The sequence below is a fragment of the Puccinia triticina genome, chromosome 6A (assembly GCF_026914185.1).
Source record: "Puccinia triticina chromosome 6A, complete sequence".
Classification (NCBI taxonomy): Eukaryota; Fungi; Basidiomycota; class Pucciniomycetes; order Pucciniales; family Pucciniaceae; genus Puccinia; species Puccinia triticina.
Window position 1 is genome coordinate 2,833,545 of NC_070563.1, and position 24,815 is coordinate 2,858,359.

Sequence of the window (24,815 nt, forward strand, 5' to 3'; positions counted from 1 at the left end):
TTTTCTTCAAGCTCACTTTGGATTACATATGCATAATGAATATGCATACTCTTGCTTGTATTTATAATGCCCTGCGGGGTTGTACCCTTTCTGTTGAAGGTAGCACCCTGTTTCTTTAGGGTAGGTCCCTTTGAGGCTGTGCTCTTGTCAAACTATACATTGTAGGGATGTACCCCATTAGCTATTTAGCCCAACAAAGCCTGTTCCCCTGAAGCTAAAATCCCTCACCCACAGGTATAAAAGGAGGCCTCTCTCCAGCCATTTGTTCCCCATGCTGGCAATTCCCCCCACATCACACCATATCACTCCTCATCACACCAAATTATATACTACCTAAAATTTCATATTATTACCCTTACAAGTGCAATAAAAAGTCTAACACATTTTTCTCATCATCAATATAAAAATTGTCTAGTGCTAGTACCCTGTCCTTGGTTCCAATACAGGTTGAAGCATAGTGCTCCCACACCCTTCACGCCTCACCTGAGCCAACCTGGGTTCCATTCCCACTCTTGTCATTGATAACAATACCTCACCCTGTTGAGTTGTCTGTTAGTCTGCTACCATGATGCATCACCACAGTATGGAGGGCTGTCGGATTGACCCATGAGCACTACCAACCAACCACCCAGCTGGCAGCCACAAGCGTCTGTAGCCTAGTTGGTAAAGGCAGCACTCTAGTATGTGTCTCAGCATAGCTGAGGTCATGAGTCCGACTCTCACCAGACACATCTTCATTTTACAGTCTCTACACACCCAACCTCAGTTCAATTACCCCTCTTCACATCTTCATCACCAACACCAAGCCTCAAGGGTGTAACAGCTGCACTACGCGCTTTTTTCTGTATTTCCAAAAAAAGATGGCAAGATGTCATAATTACAGAAATATTTTTGGATTTTCTGGATCCTCTCACATCCATGAATCAAAAATGCTTTATTCAATTTTCTTTATTGAAGTGGTGGTCCTTTGAAACTATGAAGCAGTGTCATTTGGGCACTATTTTCAGCACAGCTGTTTTGAGCTTTCATATTCACCTGCTTCATGGATTTAAAGCCACATAATCCCAGTGCCAAGAATATAAAGATGAGCTTTTGATTCCTGGGTGCAGGAGAATTCTGAATATCCAAAATAATCTGTGTACTTCTGACATCTAGTTGCCATCTATTTTTGGAGATACAGAAAAAAGTGTGTAGCGCAGCTGTTACACCCTTGCCAACACTCATTACTCATTGATACTCTATAACTCATTACTCATTAATACTCTATACTTTATACACATATTGATTGAACAACTTCATCGTGAGCCAATCAATCCTAACCTATCACGTGATTAAAGCTTGCCAAGCTTACCTTGGTGGGTCTTGTTATCTGGTATTTAGAAGGGCAGAGCTTGCAACTCCACCATCCCCTTCTCCATTCAGCAAAAGGTTTCACAACCACTTTTGAGTCTTACACCGGGAGGTATGTATTCCTCTTGCTGAGCTGCTGACAAAGTCTGTCTTGCCAAGAGGTATGTATTCCTATTGGCGAGCTGATTGAAGTCCAGCTTGCTGGGAGGTATGTATTCCTCTTGGAGAACTGGTACAAATTCATCTTGCCGTATCCCTCTTGGCGAGTGATTGAGCATGATGTGCATTGGTGGTTGGACTGAAGCATGGATAGCCTCATTTCGGGTCGCAATTGGGTTCATGGGCCCACCTGAATGGGGAAAACCCTGCCCAAACCCTACCCAATTATCTAATTGGGTCTTGATGGGTTGGGTTGGTTAAAGAGAGGCCTGATGTCTGCCCAAACCGGACCCAGAACCCATTGGGTTGACCCAACCCATTTACATCCCTAAGCCCACCTGAGTGTAACCCATTGCCCTACCCCAAAGGATGTCTCCCGCACGCTCGGGAGACAGCCTTTGAGGGTGGGCTCTGCCAAAATTGAGCCCGCCCTGCCAACCTTGCGCAACTCACCTGAGTGGCTAACTTAACACAAGTACCCCCTGGTGGGAGGCTTGCGGTGGCTGGCCGCAAAGCAGCCCCTCCCGCATGGACAGACTTGCGCGTAATGTCAAAATTTTGGCTGGGAAAGAAATCACAAATGGCTGGAGGGAAATATTAAGCCTCAGCCAGCCTCCCCCTCAGGTCCTGTGGACCTGCCTCCAAGCCAAAAGATACTTCTGGACCTCAGCTTTCATTTGGCACCAGTCTCATCTCCTCAATCCAAACCATTTGCACTGTACTAATGTTTTGAAAATAAAAAAACATGAAGAAATGTAAACTAAGGATGCCCAACCATCATGCCTGGTGGATCCTGGATCCACAAACCCGCAGATCCTACACACGTAGTTTTGCATTATGTTGCAGATAGGGAACTCAATTGTGCATATTATCAGAAAATCCAAAAATGGATCTTCAGAGCAATGTAATACCCTTCAGGGTTCCTTTGGCCTTCAAAACGGATTCCTTCAATCAGTTTTGGAGCTTTTTGCTCAAAATTTTGGGTGAGGGTGCGCATCAGCACTGCCAATGAAACTGTCTATTCAGTTTTTTTGTACATATTTTGCTGATTTTTAAATAATTATTTAGTGGTTTTGGGGTTGAATATCTGCCAGACTTCAGACATTAGGTGTAAGCCTCTCCTGCGGAGAGCCCTCCGGGCGGGGTCCCCCGGACCCTCCGTTCGAGAGGCTTATTCAAGCTAGCCTGAGTGGCGCCCGGCTCCGAAGGACCTCCGGACTTATGCAACTCTGGGACCTATCACGAGGAAGGGGTAGGAATATATTGGCCTCAAACCAGCAGAATTTCAAGAGGAGGCAGGAAGTATGAAGGCACGGAATCTGCGCGATACAGTCCGGCGGCGGGTCAGCTCTCACGTGTCGGTCCCGGGGTCTCCAATCTCGGTTACATTGCTAATGAGTTGACTAACCTGCGCGATACAGTCCGGCGGCGGGTCAGCTCTCACGTGTCGGTCCCGGGGTCTCCAATCTCGGTGAGGAAAAGAGGAGAGCCCGGGCAGGTGAGAACCGGAACTGTAGGCGCGCGTCGGTGACAGTTTAGGTTTGGTACCTGTCACCGACTAGGTTAGAAACTATGTACATGGTGAGTAAGTACATAGTTGCTAAGCCATAATTTGTGCATAAGTGCATGGCTACTCTAACACCCCCTCCCACGCCTGCACAAATTACCCGACCAAACCCAATTTGTTGCCCGCATCCACCATCTTCGTCGCGCCAAGTTTTTTTGTGAATACGTCTGCCAACTGGTTTACTGTGCTGGTCCATTCGAGTTTGATGTCATTTGCTCTGATAAGATCATTCACGAAATAAAAGGCTCGTTGTAGATATTTCGTCTTCTTCTTCGATGTATTATCCGTTGCAATCAATATAGCCGCTTCATTGTCGACATGTATTGAAATCTGCGGGTGTTGATCGAGATCTTCAAGGATATTCATCAGATGCGCAAGCTGCTGTGATCCTTCTGAGAGAGCAACATACTCTGCGGCACACGTAGATAAGGCCACTACTGTTTGCCGCCGAGAACCCCATGCGATGACATCACCACAAAAAGTCAACGCATACCCCGTTGTCGATCGCTCGTGTTCCCCCCCCCAATTCGCATCCGTCCACAACTGGAGTCCATCGCCACTTCCTCTGTACGCCAGTCGCTTTCCGATCGTCCTCCGCACATATCCAATCAAACAATCGAGCGCCTTCCAGTGCATTTCTCCGGGATTCGAACAAAAACGTGCCAGCAAGTTGACCGCATACGAAATATCAGGGCGAGTGCCACTAGATAAATACACCAGGGAGCCAATGACTGAGCGAAACTCAGTCGGGTCAATAGGTTCCGCCGTTGAAATTTCCAGGGCGTCATCGGGTAAAGGACTCGTCTTCAGGTGAGCATTCCGTTTGTATTTTTCAACAATCTTCTGCGCCATCAAACTCTGATCCAAGAAAACGCCGTTTGACTTCTGTTTGATGTTGATTCCAACCAGGCGCTCAACTTTCGCAGACCATTTTATTTCTAGGTCTTTGGTCATCCCGTCCCGCAACTGGTTCAAGAGGAAATTGTCCGACGCCAGCGCGAAACCGTCGTCAACATGAAGCCATATGATGACAAAACCAGCACCCTTCCGGAAAAGGTAAAGTGATGGTTCTATTTCACTCGCTTCGAAACCCAACTTTTCTACGGTTTGTTTGAAAAATTTCCACCAGCACCTTGCGGCCTGTTTGGTCCCGTAGAGTGCTTTCTTGAGTTTCATGACTTTTCCTTTCAGGGCGGGCAAAATCTCGACAGGTGGCTGCACGTAAACGTCTTCCTCGATCGGGCTGTACAAATACGCTGAACTGACATCGAACGTGGCCGATGGTAATCCGAACTTGTTTGCCATGGAGATAAGCAAGCGCAACGTATTCAGTGAAGCAGTCGGCGCATAGGTTTCATTACAGTCGACCCCAATCTGTTGATTGAAGCCCTTCGCCACGTACCGCGCCCGAAACTTCTCGATCGATCCATCCGGCCGTCGCTTGAGTGAGAAGACCCAACAAGCTCCCAGCACCTTCATTCCCTTGAACGGATCAACAGCCTCCCACACGTCCAGCTCCCCGAATTTCTCCATCTCGTAGTCCGCCGCCTTTCTCCACGAATTCGCATCCAAGCCGCTTAACGCCATCTTGATTGTCTTCGGTAAGTCGATCTCCGGTCCAACAGTCAAATCTTGCAGTTGCTTTGATTCTTCTGCCGCAATGAGGTCCGTCCTTTCTTCACCGAGTTTCAGCATTATCTGGTTCAGTACAAAATCAAGATCTGATTTCTTTACTTCCTTCTTTACCGGCAGATTCTGAAAATCTGGGAACACTGCTGCAGTCGAATGGATTGCGCGACGCTCCCTCGGCGAGAAAAACAGCCACCCCGCTCCAGCATCCGGGTATCCAATCAAGACGGCATCCTGGGCTCGCTCGTCCAGCTTCTTTCTTCGCTCATTGGGGATGTGAATGATGGCCTTCGCTCCGAACGGGTACAGAACATCCGGGTTCGGCCTTATTCCATAGAAGAGTTCTACGGGGCATTTTCCTCCTGACCTCGAGTTGGGCAACCTATTGTGTATATGCCCAGCGGTCGACCATGCATAGCTCCAGAACCGTCGAGGAAGCCCGCTCTCATGCAACATGGTTCTCGCCATATCGCCGATCGTTCTGTTGAGCCGCTCAGCTTCACCATTCTGTTGGGGCGTATACGGGGCACTCGGGGCAGTCTTCACTCCGATTTCATCAAGACGCTTACGGAGACTTTGAACATATTCCGGGGCGTTGTCGCAACGAACATGAACAGGGTATCTTCCAAAGTAGTTCTTCACATGCGCAATCCACGACATGATCTTGTCCGGGACGTCCGACTTTTTCTCGATTGCTCCGACGAACGAAAACGTACTTGCGTGATCCCGGAGAGTAATACTGTAACGCATACCGTGTAGGTCCGTCTCAAATGGGCCTGCGACATCCGAGACCATGAGATCTAGGGGCTTCTCACGGACAATCTTTGACTCAACACCCATCGACTTTCGGTTCGTGCTTTTAGACTTCGCGCACCGGTCACAAAAAAAAGCTGACCACTTAATTTTAACTTCAGGGTAGTTGTTTCTCAGGTATTGTTTGACGACTTCATCGGACGCATGGCCTAGGCGGACATGCCATATATACGGGTTGAAAGAAGGTAATTGCGAGATTTTATTGGCTTTAATGGAATCCGGAACAGTCTCTAAAGACCAGCAGTAGTTGTGAAAGATGGTGGGGTAGCGGTTATTACACGGATCTAATAAAGTTGCTTCTGTTCCCCTATATTCTAGCTTCCAGCCTGACGCAATCAATCTACCCGTCGACAGGATGACACCGTCTACACCAGGAACGAAGTAGACATCCTCAATCGTGATCTTCCCCGCTGGCGTCGGAATCGTTACCCTACCGACGTCGGATACCGTAACGTTGCAGTCGGTGACAGCAAGATAAAACGTACGTGGAGTCGTCAGCTTGCGAGTCGGCTCGAAGAGACTGGATTTCCCACTCACATGAGCAGAAGCCCCAGAGTCCAGAAGAACGCCTTCGGTCAGGTTTGGGAACGCCACTTTGCGGACGTGGTGTTCTGAACGTCGCGGCGGTATGTATTTCGAATCTTTCGAGTCAAAATCCGGTGGTGGAGGTTTGATTTCCTTCATCGCAACCGCCTTCCAATATTCAGAACAATCGGCGAACCAATGTCCATACTTTGAGCAGTACGCGCAATCGAAACCGTGACGTTGTATTTGCGACTCGGTTTGGCCCTTTCCCTTGTAGTACTCGGCCCGTTCGACCGCAAAGCGCGGGTGACTGAGTTTCGAGGATTTATCATCCGAGGTACGTCGTTGAGGAGCAACGTATTTGCCTCTGTTTCCCTGATGCAAAGCCTGAATCCGGTCGATATCCATCGCCATGCTATCCACATCTTTCTTGCTAACTTTGCCGGTCGCAGACTGGATCACCGTGGCAACATCGGCGAAGGAAGGATCCTTCTTGTCATTGAGGTTTTGGTCGACCGTAAATTCGAACTTTGTCAATGCGGCACCGGTGACAGGTTTGAAGGTCATTTGAAGCATGATCCCGACGGCCTCATTAAGGGTGAGTTTTGATTGCTCCAGCTCGCTCATGACTTTAGCCCACCGCGACATCGTCACCTCATTCGCTAGGCCGGTATCGTTAGCCAACTCCAAAAGCGTCGTCATCAGATCGATTTTGTGTCGGCGGTCTGATCGTTCACACTTAAGTTTCAACGCCTCGAAGATTGTCTTGGCGGTTTTGTGGCCCGCGGCTTTGACGATTCCCAGCAGCGACTTGTCGATCGTGTTCTTCATCAAGCTGGCGATCGCATGGTTATATTCGGTCGCCAGATCAGTGAAGGTGTTCGTCTTCGCAATCATAGGCTCGGTAACAGAGAATGCATATTGAAGTGTCGCCTCGATTGATTCAACCCATTGCGAATAGTTAGCCGAGTTGTAAGATAGAACGACATGATCTGGGTTTACTTCGCGGTGTAGCTTAAGTGGGGACTTCAAGAAACTGCTAAGGATGACTTCCTGACGGTGTTCTTGGGCACGAACAGCAGCAGTTACCGGGTCGTGGATGTGGGGCGGGGCCGCTTTCAGACGGTTCAACTCGGCCGTCATATCGGCCATTTGGCGTTGGAGGGTAGCGAGCGCATCATTGGGATTTGCTGCCATATCGGTCGGGATGGGGGGGTTCTGGGGGTATCTTTCCTGTAAGATCCTTTCAATTTCTTCCTCAGGGACTCCTTCGTCCCGTAAACAGATCCTATCTATTTCAATGTCCTGTTGTGCCCTATTCATTTATCGACCTCCCGTAGATTTGGAAAGAAACGACCTCCGACAAACGTGGCCTAGGAGTGAGCCGGCTTTTAACCTATGAAGGCACGGAATCTGCGCGATACAGTCCGGCGGCGGGTCAGCTCTCACGTGTCGGTCCCGGGGTCTCCAATCTCGGTTACATTGCTAATGAGTTGACTAACCTGCGCGATACAGTCCGGCGGCGGGTCAGCTCTCACGTGTCGGTCCCGGGGTCTCCAATCTCGGTGAGGAAAAGAGGAGAGCCCGGGCAGGTGAGAACCGGAACTGTAGGCGCGCGTCGGTGACAGTTTAGGTTTGGTACCTGTCACCGACTAGGTTAGAAACTATGTACATGGTGAGTAAGTACATAGTTGCTAAGCCATAATTTGTGCATAAGTGCATGGCTACTCTAACAGGAAGGCCAGCTACAAACCGGTACTTGTTTTCCTGTCTGAAACGTGAAACTGATGATACGCGCCCTACTACATGCAAGATGCAGGATATGTAACATGACTCTGTTTAATCGTGCTCGATACGTGTTCGATTGTCCTCATCATTTGAACAATCGTACTCCAAAGTACTAATCCACTTTATCCTGCAGCGCTGAAAATCTTTTCAGCTTAACTTCTGCTCCAGCTCCCTTCGTATTCGCACCACTCTGGGGATCATTGACTTTATCTTCACAAGTTTTCAAGTATGAAAATACCAATTCCATGGGTTCGCATATTTTGGCTCGTAGCCATCACACTGCCGCCAAGCCACTCAGTAGACCCAGAACCAGGTCGAAAGGAGATCGACTTCTGGAATTATAATCCAAATGAACCGACTCTAAGTCCTACTGCCTCGGAGCATGCTTTGAATCCTTTAGATTTGGAACCAGGTAAAATACTAAAGGAATTCGATTTTCTTGGTGAGTCTGTTTACAAACTGTGTAGAATCCTGCCGCTTCCAAGTCCTGCTCATTCAGATGAGACGGCGGCTGCTGACCAATTATACATCGGTAGGCGCTTGGGCGGAACGCAGCAAGAAACAATCAAGTGATACAAACAAGAAGCCCCTCTCCCGGAAATTGGACCAGCTTTTGGAAATTGACCGAGGAATCCGACCGCACTGGGATCGAGGTAAACGACTGAAGACTCAGCCAGCACAGAATCCGCAAACTGCCGATCGGAGACAGCTGTACCCACCAGGTGTGATTACATTCCCTATGAGTTTATATGAAGAGGGAAGTGGGGGACAGCCAGCGCCAACTAACTTGCCTGTGCTACCGATCCTCGCACACATCTTACGTTTCGCGAACTAAAGGTTCGAGCTCAAGGTCGCACCATTCAGCTTATGCCGGGTCATCTCAGTCCTTCATGGGGGAAACAGGCGCTCGCAACATAGCCGGAAGATCCGGGGGAATAGTTCCGCAGACTATTCCTGCAAGGGTTTACATTGATTTAACCGGAGATTCAGATGAAGATGCTGAAAAGTCCAGGAATCCCCAATTACCCAGTCGTCGTGAGAATACCTACCAGGCCGACACAATTGAAATCGCCCATGAAGGCGATCGGATTTTAGATGAAAATTATGTACCTTTTAAAACTGTTAGACTCTTTAGCTAGAAATAGTTGTTGTACAGCAATAAGCGTGGCCGAGCGTATGTAAGCCTTTGTCCGCTGCGGCCGGTTGTATCCATTTGAGCTGGTCGAGATGCATGCACCAGAGGAGCAATCGAGAGAGCCTGGGAAGTTGCCAAAACTATTGCAGGAATCACATGTCCTGGCAACTGCCAGGACCGCCATGGAACGTTGTGGTTATCTTGTCGGCCTTGGGACAGATTTTAGACAGATTGCTTTCCTTGACGTCCTCGTCAACTGAGATGGTTGCGGTCTCTTGGGTTTCTAGGACGTTACAGTCATCACGGAAGACGCAGCGTTGCGCGGACAAGAGCCCGAGCCCTAACATCATTTGGATACCTGGGTTCTCCCAACGGTTTCAGCGGCGTCCATTTTTTTTTTTTTTTTAAAAAATGTAATTTTGCCTTTGGCATTGCACACTATGAATATCATGATATCTAGCTACAAGGAATTTTTTTTATTTATGTTTGTAGTTTGTTTTTTCAGTACTTGTTTCTATGGGGCCAGGTTCTGTAGAGGATGTGGTAATCTTAACAACTAGGGACAATGAGTTGTGATGTGGGTTTATGGGGTGGATGGGGTGCAACCATTTTCCAGGTTGATTCAATTGGGTAACGGGTGTTGAAATTGAAGATTTTTTATACATGTAGAGGACAACTAATAAGTTGGTTGAAGGTTGAATTGGTGGTGTGTAGTTGTCCAAGCGCGGAAGTGGTAGCGGCCAGGGGTTGGGTCCACCGGGATTTGAACACCGGACTCATCACTCTCTTCAAAGTGATTATAGTATGTCTTTGCAGGGGAGACACCTAGCTTCTGTGGGTGATGGTTACTGCTAGGCCATCTGGACCCCGGCGTCCGTATACAGCCATACCAAAAAAGCTTGTATGCTTTGGAAGGAATTTCCACTGAAATTCCTATGGGATTTTCCAACCTTGCATGCAATAAAGTGACAAGGTTGGACATTAAAATATCCATGCCTGCCTTGTTGATATATGCAGGGTGCCTATATCACAAGCAGGTAAGCTCAACCAGAGACTTTTTCCCTTATTTTGATACCATGATCAGAATCCTTGACCAGTTTTCACCCCGGACTCTCATTCAGAAGAACACACCATGGGATTTTGTGTGGCACTTGTGTGCAAGTGCCATCACACAATATTTTTTAAGAAACCTGTTAGATATATCCTGGAACTTGAGCCTCAATGTATGCTGAATTCATGCTGAATTTATGTTTACTCATGCTCAATTGAGCTGAAGGCACTTTGGAAAGGATTTGGATTCAATTGAAAACCAGCCCCAACTTGAATCTAGTTATTACTGGAACTATTTTAGAACACATTTTCAACTACCTTGAAAATCAATATCTAATACTTGGCAAAAACAAGGTATTTACCACAGGAATGATATATTTCTAGAGCTGGCCCCTAGCATCTGTTGGCGGGTACTTGGCACCCATGGGCGGGTGCCTGTGGCAGTGCGCAGGTATCCTCCAGCGGGTGCAGGTGCAGGTGTCCAGTCTGGGTCCAAATTCAGGCAGGTACCTGCGCACAAATTGCCATTCTGCACAGCTCTGCTTGCCCCTAGTGCCAATCGGCGGGTACCCATGGAAGTACGCAGGTAAAAGCCAGTGGGTGCTGGGTATGGGTGCGGGTGTCCATTCTGGGTCAAAATTCAGGAAGATACCTGCACCGGCTGCAGGTACCCAGGTGCAAAGTGCTAGCTCTATATATTTCATTCTATCATGTGTTTATCATAAATCCCAAAAAGCTCAAGATATGTTGGTGGTACACAAAAAGATACATGTGTAAGTTTGTGTGACACATTCTTTAGTTGCTGAATTTTCTCACAAAATATTTGAAGTTCTGGGAAAATTCCAACAGAAAAAACCTCATATTAATCAGGAGTTGTGTATGACTTCAGAAAATATCCCAAAAATCATTTGTGTACATATGGCTGAACGTTATAAACAATTTTTGAAGGGTCCACCTAAGCCCCTGGCTCTGCATGAGCAATCAGGTTGGCATCACTTGCCTCAGTGATGAAAAATGTGACACACCAGCACACATGTGTAAATTTGTGTGACACATTCTTCAGCTGCTAAATTTTGTCCCAAGGGAGTTAGAATTCTGGGACAAGTCCAGGGGAGCCTCATATTACCCAGGGTTTTTGAATGAATTCAGAAAATCTCCTCAACAGGATTTCTGTACAGATGGATGAAAATCAGATACAATTGTTAAAGGATTCAGCTAATTCAACCCTGGGATTGCGGGGCACTCATCTTGGCATGATGTGGCTGGGTGATGGTCTACGTGTCACACAACACGCGCGCGTACGTTTGTGTGACACAATGTGTCACAGAAACCCGCACAGGTTACATGGTTGTGTGACAGCTGGCCCCACAGCACCAAAGTCAATCCATAGTACCAGAGCAAAATCAGACCTCCCACTAGAGCTGATACTTTGCACCCGGGTACCCGCAGCGGGTGTGGGTACCTGCCTGAATTTTGACCCAGAATGCCCAGAATGGACACCCGCACCCACACCAGGAACCCGCTGGCAGTTACCTGCGTACTTCCATGGGTACCCGCCCACAGGTACCTAGTACCCGTCAATGGGCACTAGGGGCAAGCAGAGCTGTGCAGAATGGCAATTTGTGCGCAGGTACCTGCCTGAATTTGGACCCAGACTGGAAACCCGCACCCGCACCCGGCGGATACCTGCGCACTTCCACGGGTACCCGCCCATGTACCTGCCAACGGGTACTAGGGACCAGCTCTACCTCCCACAGTATCACTACAATCCATCCAAAGTTTTAACCATGTGTAATAGAAACAACTTAAAAAGAACTGGCAGCTTTTTGGTGTGTGCCCTGAAAATAAATACAAAAATTGTTTCAGAGAAACCTACTGGGTATGGGTTTCCAAAGAGGTCAAAAATCATGATAATTAAAATATGAGGAAGTTTGGCCAAGCTTGAGGATCAAGTAAAACTTATAATTAAAATGGCCTTGTTTTCAGCATAGGTGTGGCATACATTTCACACATACAGTACACAATACATCAAGTATTGTTCCAGGTCATTTTTGGATATTTTGTGGAAGACATGAACCTTGCCGTCAAACCAGCATCTAAGTGAGATCCAACCAAATCTATGACTGAGTTCAGAGATGGCACTTGCACGCAAGTGCTAAGGAAACTCCCATGGTGACAGTTAGACTTTTATTGCACTTGTAAGGGTAATAATATGAAATTTTAGGCAGTATATAATTGGTTGTGATGTGGAGTGATATGGTGTGGTGGGGGGAACTGCCATCATGGGGAACAAATGGCTGGAAAGATGCCTCCTTTTATATCCATGAGTGAGGGATTTGAGCTCCAGGAGAAAAGGCTTTGGTGGAATAAATAGCTAATGGGGTACATACTTGCAATATATAGTTTGAGAGGTACACAGCCTCAAAGGGACCTACCTTAAAAAAACAGGATGCTTGTCAGCCTTAGAGCCAGCGTAGCTGGCCTAATATGCTGGCCTAAAGCAAGGGTGGGCTGTTACATGTAATTGGGAACGTAAATGTAGTTATGTTACCCTGTAGTTACAGATATCTTAATTTTAGTTACAATATCTTCTGCAGAAAAAGGGCTTTTTTTTCTAGTTGGGTTACCCAGAAGTTTTCAACAAAATGGGTTGAATTACAGGTTTGCCCAATTTTGGGTAACTTAACCGTAAATTTCCCAGGGAAATGACAATTTGTGGTTTTCTTTGTTCAATATGAGTACGTATTGGGCTCAAGTTGATGTAAAACAGCCACCAATGCCAGTTTCTGCCCAGGGTGTCAGGGCAAGATGGGTGAACAGTGAGGATTGAACCCGCAACCTGAATATTGCAAAACATACAAGAGGCAGGCACTAACCATTACACCGCCAGCAAATGGGTGACGTAAACCGGATTTTGTCACACTGACGTAATCCAAATGTCGCCCCAAGTTCCCACCCCTGCTCAGTCATCAGCTGGCTGGCATTTTGTCATCTTCCTTTGCTTTTGCCACCTGCCATTAATGGCAGGTGGCCATGGATGGCCGTTACACATGCCACACGGAGCAAGCTCTCTCAATGACCGGGACTGACCGGCCATCAAGAGGACATGCACACATTCTTGATGGATGGTAGTGTTACCGGCCATCAAGAGCATACAGCATGCCTCTTGATGACCGGTACTAACCAATCATTGAGAGCAAAGCACCCTCTTGATGACCAGTGTCAGTACCCGTCATCGACAGCAACGTACTATGTACACTCTTGATGACCGGTACTGGCTGGCCATCAAGAGGACACGCACGCACTCTCAATGGCTTTTACATACCGGCCATTGAGAGCAAAGCTGCCCTCTCAATGACTGGTAAAACTGGAGAAACCTGTACTGTAGATATTTTGAAGTACCGGAATCCATTCCGTCTCAGGACACACCTGGCCAACAATCCGCGCTTGTTTGCTCTGTGTTTTTCTTGGGAATGGTACTTTGTATGTAAATAAATGTGCGTAAATATGTACGCCCAAGAGGCTCTTCTGGGCAGACAGCCTCAATGTTGACCTCCCTTGACTGGGAGGGATCCCTCCAGGCTCCCGGTGAGTGAGGTCGCGTGCACTGGGCGGGGTCCATGACGGATCACTTCCAATTGGTGAGGAAAAAAGGACACATTTACATAGATCAATCTTGATGGCAGCAAAGCAGCCCTCTTGGCACTGGTCATCTAGAGGGCTGCTTTTTTCAGCCTTAGAGCCAGTGCAGCTGGCCTAAAGTCTGCCTTTTTCTACCTCATTATACCTAAATGTGTTTATATCTTTTTAACCTTAAGAAATAAGGTTGTTTTGACTTCATATTCTGATTTCTGATGCAATTTTGACCCTAGTGTTCACTGATCACTTTCCAATATCTCTACTCCTTCATAGAGTTTGTGGTTTGTGGCACGCATGCGCAGCGGCGCTGTGTAGTCGTGCCTGAGCGCTCCAAACCACATGTACATGTGTGATTATGTCATCCAACTGGAAATTTTTGAATTCAGGATCCCCCATGCAGCTGGAGGATACACAGACTTCAGCACACCAGAACCACACCCCAGATAACCCCAGGATCACCACCAAAGAGATTACCACGCTCCCAGTATACCTACCGTCACAGGCGCCTAGGATATTGACAGTAAGTAACCTCTTTCACTGAACCTTGTTTATCTCAGAGGTAAAACTCTGTGTCTGCTTGATTGCTCTTCTTTTGCTGGCCTTTGCCTTATCCTTGATCACAGGGCTGCCCCTGCTTAACATCATTCTTTTTCTGTGTTTTTTGTAAGAAACAAACCACATAGGTTTCCCTTTAAAGAACCTTGACTATCCAGAAGGAAGCTAAAAAATTGTGGCTGGATTAAACTTGTCTAATCCAGAAGCCCTCCATGTTTCTTTGGTGAGAGGAGGCTGTTGCACTCTCTAGCACAGCTTGGCAGCACTCTTCTAAAGAGGTAGCATTGCCAGTGTACGTGCATTCCCACCAGAATAACCTTGAATATATGCTTCATCTTCAATCTGCTCAGTCTCTTTCTCCCTTTATCTCTCTCTCTTATATTTGTATTTTCTTTATCCAAAGAAATCCAAATATTGCCCCCCTTTGTCTTGTGTTCTGCTGTCACTATCACCAGGGGAGATATGTTCCCACTCCCCAGGGAGTACCTTACCTTAATTTTTTTCCATAACTGTGCTGGAGGCCTTTGGTAAAGAAATATTGAATAGGTATGAACAAGACTGGAAGTCAGCTTGAAATCAGTTGGAAATCATCCTGAAATAAACCATAACTTGCCAAGGAATAATCCAGAACTCATCTGGAATTCATCCAGAACTCATCCAAAATATATGCCTTTCTTGGCTCCATGACCAGTGTGTCCTTTTCATGGTGATGTGAAAGGCGCAGTATGTCATATTGTCCCCCTCATGTACTCGCGTTGTGGAACTCCTACCGTGCCAGGAGGTAGGCAGAGCGTCGAGGGGATGGGTGCTGTTGAGCTGCCCTCGTGGGTGGTCCGAGAAATGAGATGAAGATCGAAAAGAGTGATAGCGTTGGGGGTGGATTTTTGAGAGATGGCAAGGATGGAATACCGTTGGCGGTGGTTGGTTTTGAGGAGAATCAGGTGATGATGATAAGGGGGATAAGGATCAGGGATAGTGCTGGAGATGCTGCCAGCGGATCAGAAAAGTGATGGAATTCTCTTGGATCAGAGCAAGTCCCATGCCGTCCCATCCTCCAAGTTCAAACTCGAACTTGGACTCTGGGGAGTGACATGTCACAGGACATGTCATCACATCCCTAACTACAAACATCAAGCAAGAAAAGAGGAAAAAGAAGAAACACCACAACACTAAAACAAGAAACAAACCATAATAAGAAAGGAAGAAACCAAGGAAAGGAACAGAAAGAGCAAAGAAGAACAACAAAACCCACATGACTCATGTGTTAGGACCAAGAAACATGAAAAGAGCATAAGGAAAAATCTGGGAGGGATTGAGAATCTTGAGGAAGTGGGAAAGCATGAGAAGGGATCTTGAGGGATCTTGAGGTCAACGTCTTGCTGGTGAGATTGGGGATCTTGCTGACTTGAAGATTCTGATGATCTGGAGGGCCTGTACTGGTTTGAACACCACAGCGTACATCAGGGGGACAATTGGTGTCCCAACACAAAGTTTTTACTTTTCATGTGGCTGTGAAAGGCCTATCCTGTGATATTTCCACCTCAATGTACGCGCGTACATTAGGGTGACTATTAGCAAAGTGCAAAAACGTTCACTTGCATGTGCACATGTGGATTTTGGAAAGCAAAAAAAAAAAAAAAAATCATTTTTGTGAAGAGGCCAGGATATGTGACCAAACTGGGGTGGCACTGCAATCCAACCTTGAATTACCTCAGACTTTCACCCCAATTACAATAGTTTATCACCATTTTTTTCACGAAATTCAAATTAATTACAGCATTTCCAAGAAAATGAGTTTCACTAATTTTACTGCAACATAACCACATTCCATAATTCTAAACCAAATAATACCAAGTTGACTTTTACTTTAATTTTTTATATGAGGGCATGTAATGTGAATTACAAGAAACTAATTATTTTTCAGGAATTACATTGGCAATTTTGCTTTCCTATCCTTTTACATCATCAAACAGGAGCAATTGATGAGTTGGACTTGGGTGAAATATCATTTCATCATATTTTTTCCTCTAGTTGTACCTAGAAAACAAAAGAATTCTACACAACATTGTGTTGACTCCCAAATCAATTCTGACTGACTTTTGACTCACTTCTGCATCCACTTCAATTCATTTAGGGATGAGTTACTGATGCACATCAGGCTCACATTCAACCAAAACTCACATCAAATTCAGCTCTGGCACTCCCTGGGGAGTGGGAACATATCTCCCCTGGTGTATAGAGACTCAGGCTCACAGCTTTGCTCTCAATGGCTGGTACAAGCCATCAAAATTGTAGTATTTTGCTCATCAAGAGGGTTCATTGCTATCAATGACCGGTTGGTGCCGGTCATCAAGAGAAATGCTTTGCGCTTGACAACAGGTACCAACTATCAAGAGTGTGTATATGTCCTCTGGCCAGTGGTCATTGATGATTGCTCTTGATTACCGGCACCAGCCATTGAGAGTGCGTGCGTGTCCTCTTGATGGCCAGCCAGTACCGGTCATCAAGAGTGTACATAGTACGTTGCTCTTGATGACAGGTACTGACACCGGTCATCAAGAGGGTGCTTTGCTCTCAATGATTGGTTAGTACCGGTCATCAAGAGGCATGCCGTATGCTCTTGATGGCCGGTAACACTACCAGCCATCAAGAATGTGTGCATGTCCTCTTGATGGCCGGTCAGTCCCGGTCATTGAGAGAGCTTGCTCCGTGTGGCATGTGTAACGGCCATCCATTGCCACCTGCCATTGATGGCAGGTGACAAAAGCAAAGGAAGGTGACAAAATGCCAGCCAGCTGACGACTGAGCGGGGGTGGGAACTTGGGGCAACATTTGGATTACGTCAGTGTGACAAAATCCGGTTTACGTCACCCGTTTGCTGGCGGTGTTATGCTAATTTCATTATTCAAATAAAAAAAATTTGGAAAAATATTGAACAAAGATTATCACCCCAAGAAAATTATGTTATCCAAAACCTCCCAAACTCAAAAATAAAAAAGCTACTTTACGTTACGTTACCCAAATGGCTAATTTGGATAACTAAGTTACGGTATCCAATTAGCCCTCTGTAACGTAACTGCCGACCCTTGCCTAAAGTCTGCCTTTTCTATTCTTTTATACCTAAATTTCCTTATATCTTTTTCATCTTGAGAGTTATCATCAGACTTCAGATTATGTTTCCTCATGCAATTTTAGCCCAAGTGTGAGCCTGAGTCTCTATAGTGACAGCAAGACACAAGGAAATGGGTGGGCACTATTTGGATTTCTTGGGATAAAGAAATTACAAATAGTAGAGAGAGAGAAAGAAAGCAAGAGGAAGATATCTGAGAGAGGATATTCTGAATTTCAATAATAATGTGGTGGGTACTAACTTCCACTGGCAATGCTACCTCCTTAAGGGAGTGCTGCCAAGCTGTGCTAGAGAGTGTAACAGCCTCTTCCCACCAAGGAAACATGGAAGGACTCTGAATTAGACAAGTCTAATCAGCCACAACTTTTTAGACTTCTCTCTGGATATTCAGGGTTACTAGGGAAATTGTGGCTGCGCCGCAGAGCACAAAATGTAAATTGCACAATCAGGTTTATTGCCAATCATGAGAATATATTCATAGCAGCCTTGAATCAGGGCTCAAGTCCTGAAATATAAAATAAAATTTTATCAAAAAGATGAATGATTCAATTATCTCACATAGCAGAATGCTTTAATTAATGGTGCACTCATACAGCAATGATGCATCTATTACACTAAATTTAATTAGCACCACTAAGAAAGTACATAGTGTAGCACTTGCAGCTAGTAATCTGGGGCCATAATGTTTGGTGTAATACCAACCTGCTAACTGTAGTGTAGATGCATTGTTGCACACAGCCAGAAATAATCTCATTTTAGGCCCGTAAAGTTTCCTGCCAACAGAGACTTATTAACCACATTGACAGTTTCATCTTCCTTTGATTAACTGGAACAGTCACTTTCCCTTTCTGGAAAAAAATTGAGTAGCACACACAATCAGTGCCTATGTCACACCCAGTGCAGAGCACCACAGCTCAAACAGGATATCGAGTAAGGTCCTAAGGACCGCAGAATATTGTCCTATATTGTCTTTGAACTTCTTAAGCAGGATTGGATTCAAGCTGAGGGAGAGAAAGACTGACAATGTTACAATTGGTTCTCTGTCTTCAGTGGACAGGGAATACCGTGGAGATAGCACTGGGTAGGCAATTCCCTTGCTTAAAATGCAGGGATAGTTGAGTAATCAAGAATAAACACAGCAGAGTCAGTTTAGATGTTGCAAAGGTGATGGTTGATGACTCAGAGGCTGTTTGGTTGAGGAAATTCACAAGGGAAGCTATTAATTTACAAGATCAATATTTTGCGCAAAACAATCCTCACTGCTGGTCCTCCACTCATCATTCAACCAAGTCAGGCCCTTGCCCAGTAGCTGAGGTGGGTAGAGGATAGGATCCTGTATCTCAATTGAATCCACATGGAACTTTGTGGAATTTAACATACACAGTTCTGGCCAAACACCCAAAAATGAAAAACTTTGAAAGGGGAAAGGGAGGACAGTGAAAGGAGGTATAATATTCTGATTGGCATCAAAAGGAAGAGAAATTTTACGTCTTCAATCTGGTACCACAGGCGTGAAGTACTTGTCAGGGGAAGATACCGGAAAGGGGGGCGGGAAAAAACTCCCACCAAAAGGGCAAAAGCCCTCACGCCAAAATTTTGCGATTACCTGGCGCAAGTCCTTCCTTCGGAGGTCGATCGCGCTTCGCGCCAGCCGAGGCTACCAGGGCCCTCCGAAGCGAGGGACTTGCGATAAGTCAGATTTTAACTGTGCTTTAGCGGCAGGGTAAGAAAGGCCGCAAAGCTGGAAAATTTTTCTCAAACATGATCCATTAGGAATGTAAATATGTATCTACTGTAGACGCCGAGCAGAAGATATGATCTTCGACAGGACCTTCATGATCAATCAATTATTTCTCATGACCACCGTGTGACATGCTGCATGTGATTGAAATTCCATATGAAACTTCAATCAGACCAGATACAACCAATTGAAAGACACGATGCAAAAGAGACAAAAAAGGACACATTGCTGCTGAAATGGATATCTATAACTGAAACTTGAGAATAGCAGGGTTGAAATACTAAAAAAATGAAACGCCTATCTCCGAGAATTACAAGAATGTATCTAATAGAAGATATGTATATACATATTTTTTGATGTATATCGAGCCAAACCAGCGAATTAAAAGCATAGCGCACGGAAAACGAGGGCCGATCAGATGAGGAAAAGGTGAGTTGACCGATCAAGTTTTCGAGATGGCAGTTTTGAGAGCGTTGTCGAGATATTGACTCCAACGAGATTCGTCCAAGATGCCATCGACGTCAAAAAACTCCTTGAAATGTGGTTTGAGGGATACCTGGTACTTCTTGGGACCGGTCTTTTTGCAAGTCTCGTACTCTAGTTGGAGTTGGTAGACTGGATCAAACGGCTTGACTTCTGATGAGATCGTGACTTTGTCTGGTGCAGTCTGGTCAACAAGTAATACATCGAAGGAGATCGCCATGTTAGCTTTAATCAATCCCATCATCCATCAGGAACCTGATTTGGAGATATACTTACCCCATTAGACTTGCTCGGTTTGGTACCTACGAAAACTTTCTTCTTTTCAACTGTCGAGGAAAAGACAGTCAAAGCGAGAGAGAGGATCAAGTACCTACACAACAAACAGGGTTTTCAAAAAAACAAAAAATTAGGACTTTCCAAATGAAAGGATATAGTAGGAACTGCTGGCTAGTTAGGCTAGCCGTCCCGACTTTTGCAATGACTCACGCTCCTACGCAATACCCAGTATAACCCTGAGCTTTTTCCCATCCGAAGTGCCAGCCAGCCAAGCTGATACCAGCAGCGATAATGTTAGAGGTCCATCCGAGTCCTAACTTGACGTCATCACAGAGGTAGTCTTGCGTGAAGCCGACCTTAGTGGTAAGGTGAGACTACACGCAGGCACTGGGCTTTAGCAACCGGATCGACGGCGGAACAGCTTGGGATAATCGACTCACCTTCATCGTATCATCGAGCGCATTCTTCAATTCCGTAATGCAAGCATTGTTGACTTGGACGGGGACCGCTAAGCGATAAGGAGCCGGGGGATTAGCCCACAATCATGAATAGGACATCAGCACGGGACGGGATCAGCTCACTCTGGTCTTCCTCTTGGGTGGATTCATTGTCTGATGAGTCCTGCTCGACCTCAGCTTGCGGCTTTTGGGACTGTTTGGATGGAGAGGCATCGGCGGCTTTGTTCTTGCGAGTAGAAGCAACCATGTTGAGTGATTTTCAAGGTGTGCTGATGTGGATGTGGAGTGAATTGGACGGCGTCGATGCTCGATGGTGGTGGTACTCGTTGTCGAGGATCCCGCGGTGCTAAGTTGCCACGTTGGACAGTGAAAGCCAAGTGTCACGCAGTTGTGGTTTCAGGTGCATGTTCCACAATCATTGCGAGTCTCGACTCGATACATATCCTGTGACATGTAGCCTTCCGATTGAAATTTGAAACTCATGGGCAGCGCATCTAGAGCGCTTTGATGAAATGGCTATAAGCTGATAGGATGATCTAAAAAGCAGAAGATTTTTGTCTGATGAAAACACACGTTGATTGGCACTGGTAGCCACAAACAGCACATGCGTATTGTACATAAAAATATGTATCACAACTTCAAGGATGTTGTTGGTTTAAAATTGTCTGAAATATCTTCGCGGATAGATCATCAACTAGGGTAGGTGTTGATCAACTAGGGTAGGTGTTGATCAACTAGGGTAGGTGTTGATCAACTAGGGTAGGTCATACTACATAGGTGTTGCTTTTGGAGTTGTGTTCTAGACCATTGATTTTGATGGCTCAAACGCAAACTTGGATCAACTTCACTGCCACTGCTGTCAAGTGTTCTGACAATCAATCAACAGCCTTTAACATAGACCGCCGGTTCTTTTCTATGTTGTAAATGGATTTTTAGATGCCGTCTTGGGGCCGGGGGTTGGTAGTCAGCTGGCGACAAATATAAATATTTAGATTGTATCATAATTTTATCATGACACCTGATATAGACCTGGATCCTGGGTATTCCGAATATGAGTTGTGTGGAGTTAAGTTACATACAGACGATAGGTGTGGTAATAAACAGTTTAATCTGGTTTTTGACTTGGCCGTTTTGTCCGGCTTGGATGACTTCACTGATCTCGTGTCCTCCGCCTGCTGGCCATTTCTTTTGTTTGATTTTGTTTGCTGCTGTTGACCATCCAAGACAAGTTGAAGAATCCACCTACCGGCTTCGACCTCGTCATGCGCCCCTCCACCCCCCTGCCCCTCGTCGATGGCCGGCCTCCGGGTGGGGGCAGTGGCTATTCGACTCCGGTCGCCTCTGCCGGCCCGTCCTCAACCATCTTCTCCTCGCTGCTGGCTAGTCCTGACCCTCCCGATGCGGTGATCGAGAAACACAGGCTGTCGACCGCTCGTCGGCCATTCAGCATCCTCCGACCTTTCGCCGCCTACTTCTCTCCCTATCCCATGCCTCTTCCCTTCACCTCCCGTCGTCTCATCTTGCCGGTTCCGAATGTCTTCTATCCCAACTATCCCAATCTGGCCCCTCAGAACTATCGATCAAACCATCCGCGTCACTCCTCTTTCGGATCCCGTCGCTCGCCCGATAAACGCTCCTACCGGCTCACGCTCTTCTACGGTCTTATCGCCCTAACGACGATCCTGCTGGCCTTCAGTAAGATCCGATCGGCTATCAGGAAATCCACCCGTCGGATCCCCTTACCATTTCAAGACCCGTCGACTTTGATCCTAAACGAGCAAACGATACGGCGAGTTTGGGAGTGGGAAATCAGTCAAGGCCATTATCCCTCTTCTCGTCGCACGCCGACCGTCGTTGGGTTGACTCAGGTCCCCAATCCTGGCCTACCTCGCAAATCATCTGCCGGTCTGAATTCGGCTTCAGATCACTCTCCATTCACCCGATTTGATGATCATGTTGCGGTACCGCCAACAAGGATCGCACAGCAGAACCAACTCCGTGCACCTCCATCTTTCCTGGACGATATCATCCCGATCGGCCCGACCAGGTCTTACCTGAATATCACTGCACCTCCGGTTTATCATCACGACCAAACATCTCCCAAATCACCCCCCCTACCCTATCCGCCTCGCCCGATCCCGAATGCGATAATTGATTTAGATGTCGTCATGGATTATTGTGACTTTTCGACCAACCAATACGTCAGGGATTGTCTAGAGATTCTCAGAATGGGCGGTGGCTTGGACGTCGAAAAACGGGTCAGGCGAGGCGAAACTGCACGGTGGCGTCATGTTTATCATGAGCAAAATGATGATGGCTCTGTGCGTGCGGTCTCTACCAAGCCACTTCCAGATTACGATCCTAGTTTACATACGCCAATGGATGAAGAACGTGGAGAACAAATGATCAAAGACCCGTCATATCAACCTATCGATGTCCTGTCTCTCCTCAAATCAGATGTTTATCCGCAAAAGCTCAAAGAAATTCAGAAACAAGTTCACAATACGGCAGATTCAAGACGCAAAGCTTCAACCCGACATCCCTCTCATCCGACTGCTGATCCGACTTGCGATATTGATTACCCCAAGATCTTTCACATCTTTTGGGCTGGCCCATTCACTGACAAGCCTTATTTGGCACTATCATCGTTTCTATTCACTCAAAATCTTGGCCTCCATCTCCCTCTCGCTGAGCCACCCAAAGGGGCTAAAATGACGAAAGATGAACAAGAAAACTTTGCACGTCGTTCCAAATTCCTATCTGAAGTGTGTCGCCCCCAAATGTGGGTTTGGATCAATCCCGGGCCGGCAGCTGCAATCCCGAACCCGAATGCTAGGCGTGAGATGTTTGACGATTTGAAAGATAATCCATGGAGTGCACCCTTCCTACATCCTCGATTTAGGGAAGTGATCAAGTTCAAGATGTGGAACACAACCGAGCAACTCGATGGCGTACCTGAATTACGTGATCATTGGCGTGAGCTACCCTTATTCAACAGTGGGGGTGTCAAGTATGGATCGGCACCGGCCGCTCCAGTTAAGTCTCACCAACACGGCCCTTCGGTAGGCGCAAACGGTCAAGTGAAAGCACCCGTGAAGATTGGAATTGTCGTCCCTGAAGAAAAGGCGAAGCTTGCAGACAAAGACGGAGACGGCCAAGGAGAAGCGCCAGACGTGGTAGAAGAAGAGCTCGGCCGATTCGGAAACCACACCCGTGGAGAAGCAGCTGTTGCCGAAGATATGTCCGCACCAGCAACCAACCCACAACCCGAAACCACCGCTTCCGCATCGTCACCCGTCTCGTCGTCCACAGCGGCCCCAACAACAAAGAAAAGCGAAGATGAGCTTTTCCAGCGAGTCGGATCGACTTCATCCAAAGGCTACGACCGGTTGTCGGTGGTTCTGTCAGACATGGCCCGCTTCGTCCTTTGTCATCGGTTTGGTGGAATTTATCTGGATGCTGACACCATCTTGCTCAGAGATTGGGAAGAAATGTGGGGATGGAGGGGCCAATTTGCTTATCGATGGAGTCGATTAGAGAAGTACAATACTGCTGTTCTAAGGCTCCATCGACACTCTGCTGTTGGAAGCTTTCTATTCAAAACGGCGCTGGCTAACGGATTAGACTTCCATCCTATGACCATTTCTCGGTGAGTTATTATGACATTGTTGACTTTGTTGAAAGAAGGCAATTAGTTGCGGAGTGATAGTCCCTAACACATATGTAAATTTGATTTCAGGTATACGAAGGATGCCTACCTGGATGGACTACTATTACGTTTACCCGATGCTCTATTTGATTCAGCGTGGTTGAACACTGAATACTATCAACGCGACCGACCGGCGTTCCCATACTTCAAACGCTTCGAAGACTTCTTTGACCCACCACGAGAAACGGATGCCGGTCCAGCCGCGATTGGCTTTGATGGATTCTTCCGGGGCGCATTCAGCTACCATTTTCATAACTTTTGGTGGTAAGTAGTTCACGCTGCCTCTTGATTGGTATCGAAGATTAAGCGCGTTGTTTCTTATTAATTCCGTTGTTGTTTTTGGATTTCACCCCCAACCAGGATCCCATTTGATCCTTCTCGAAACTTCCCCGACCTTGGCTCGAGATTTGAGCACGGCGAGCGAGTGACTCGAGCAAAAGAACTGGCGGCCAAGCAGCTCAGCAGCAAGACTAAAGGCAACTCGGACGATAAGAAAAACGATGGCAGCAATCTCTACGGGGGCCATCAGACAAGAGAAGAGCTGGAGGAGGAGTTAACCAGAACAATCAAGCTTGATCAGGATGATGTGGCTGACGATGAACGCGACTTGGGCTGGGCTACTGTTTTAAAGAGGACATTTGAGGCCTATTTGCGGTGCGAAAGACCTAATATGTATGGTGAATGGATCGTAAGTGGTTTTTGATTTGATTTTCAGCGTGTACTTGAGCTTCATCGCTCTTGATTGACTACCAATGCTCATGAGTCATGTTTCTTAACATCGTTCTAGGATTGGGCTGATGGACAATAA

General features: G+C 46.6%; 3 protein-coding genes across 3 annotated transcripts; 2 read left to right on the forward strand and 1 right to left on the reverse strand.

Annotated features, from left to right (window-relative positions):
* Nucleotides 1-8,059: 8,059 nt before the first annotated feature.
* PtA15_6A365 (uncharacterized protein) lies at nucleotides 8,060-8,666 on the forward strand (the record flags this gene model as incomplete). Its single annotated transcript, XM_053170062.1, has 2 exons — nucleotides 8,060-8,273; nucleotides 8,368-8,666. The coding sequence occupies 2 exons, from the start codon at nucleotides 8,060-8,062 to the stop codon at nucleotides 8,664-8,666; spliced, it is 513 nt and encodes a 170-aa protein (XP_053021291.1).
* A 10,857-nt stretch (nucleotides 8,667-19,523) lies between these two features.
* On the reverse strand, nucleotides 19,524-20,545 carry PtA15_6A366 (uncharacterized protein; the record flags this gene model as incomplete). The annotated part of the gene is made up of 5 exons (XM_053170063.1): nucleotides 19,524-19,748; nucleotides 19,841-19,934; nucleotides 20,051-20,214; nucleotides 20,281-20,348; nucleotides 20,422-20,545. 5 exons carry the CDS (start codon nucleotides 20,543-20,545, stop codon nucleotides 19,524-19,526), a joined length of 675 nt encoding a protein of 224 aa, XP_053021292.1.
* Nucleotides 20,546-21,560: 1,015 nt separating this feature from the next.
* Nucleotides 21,561-24,815, forward strand: PtA15_6A367 (uncharacterized protein; the record flags this gene model as incomplete). The annotated part of the gene is made up of 4 exons (XM_053170064.1): nucleotides 21,561-23,947; nucleotides 24,038-24,271; nucleotides 24,368-24,695; nucleotides 24,795-24,815. The coding sequence occupies 4 exons, from the start codon at nucleotides 21,561-21,563 to the stop codon at nucleotides 24,813-24,815; spliced, it is 2,970 nt and encodes a 989-aa protein (XP_053021293.1).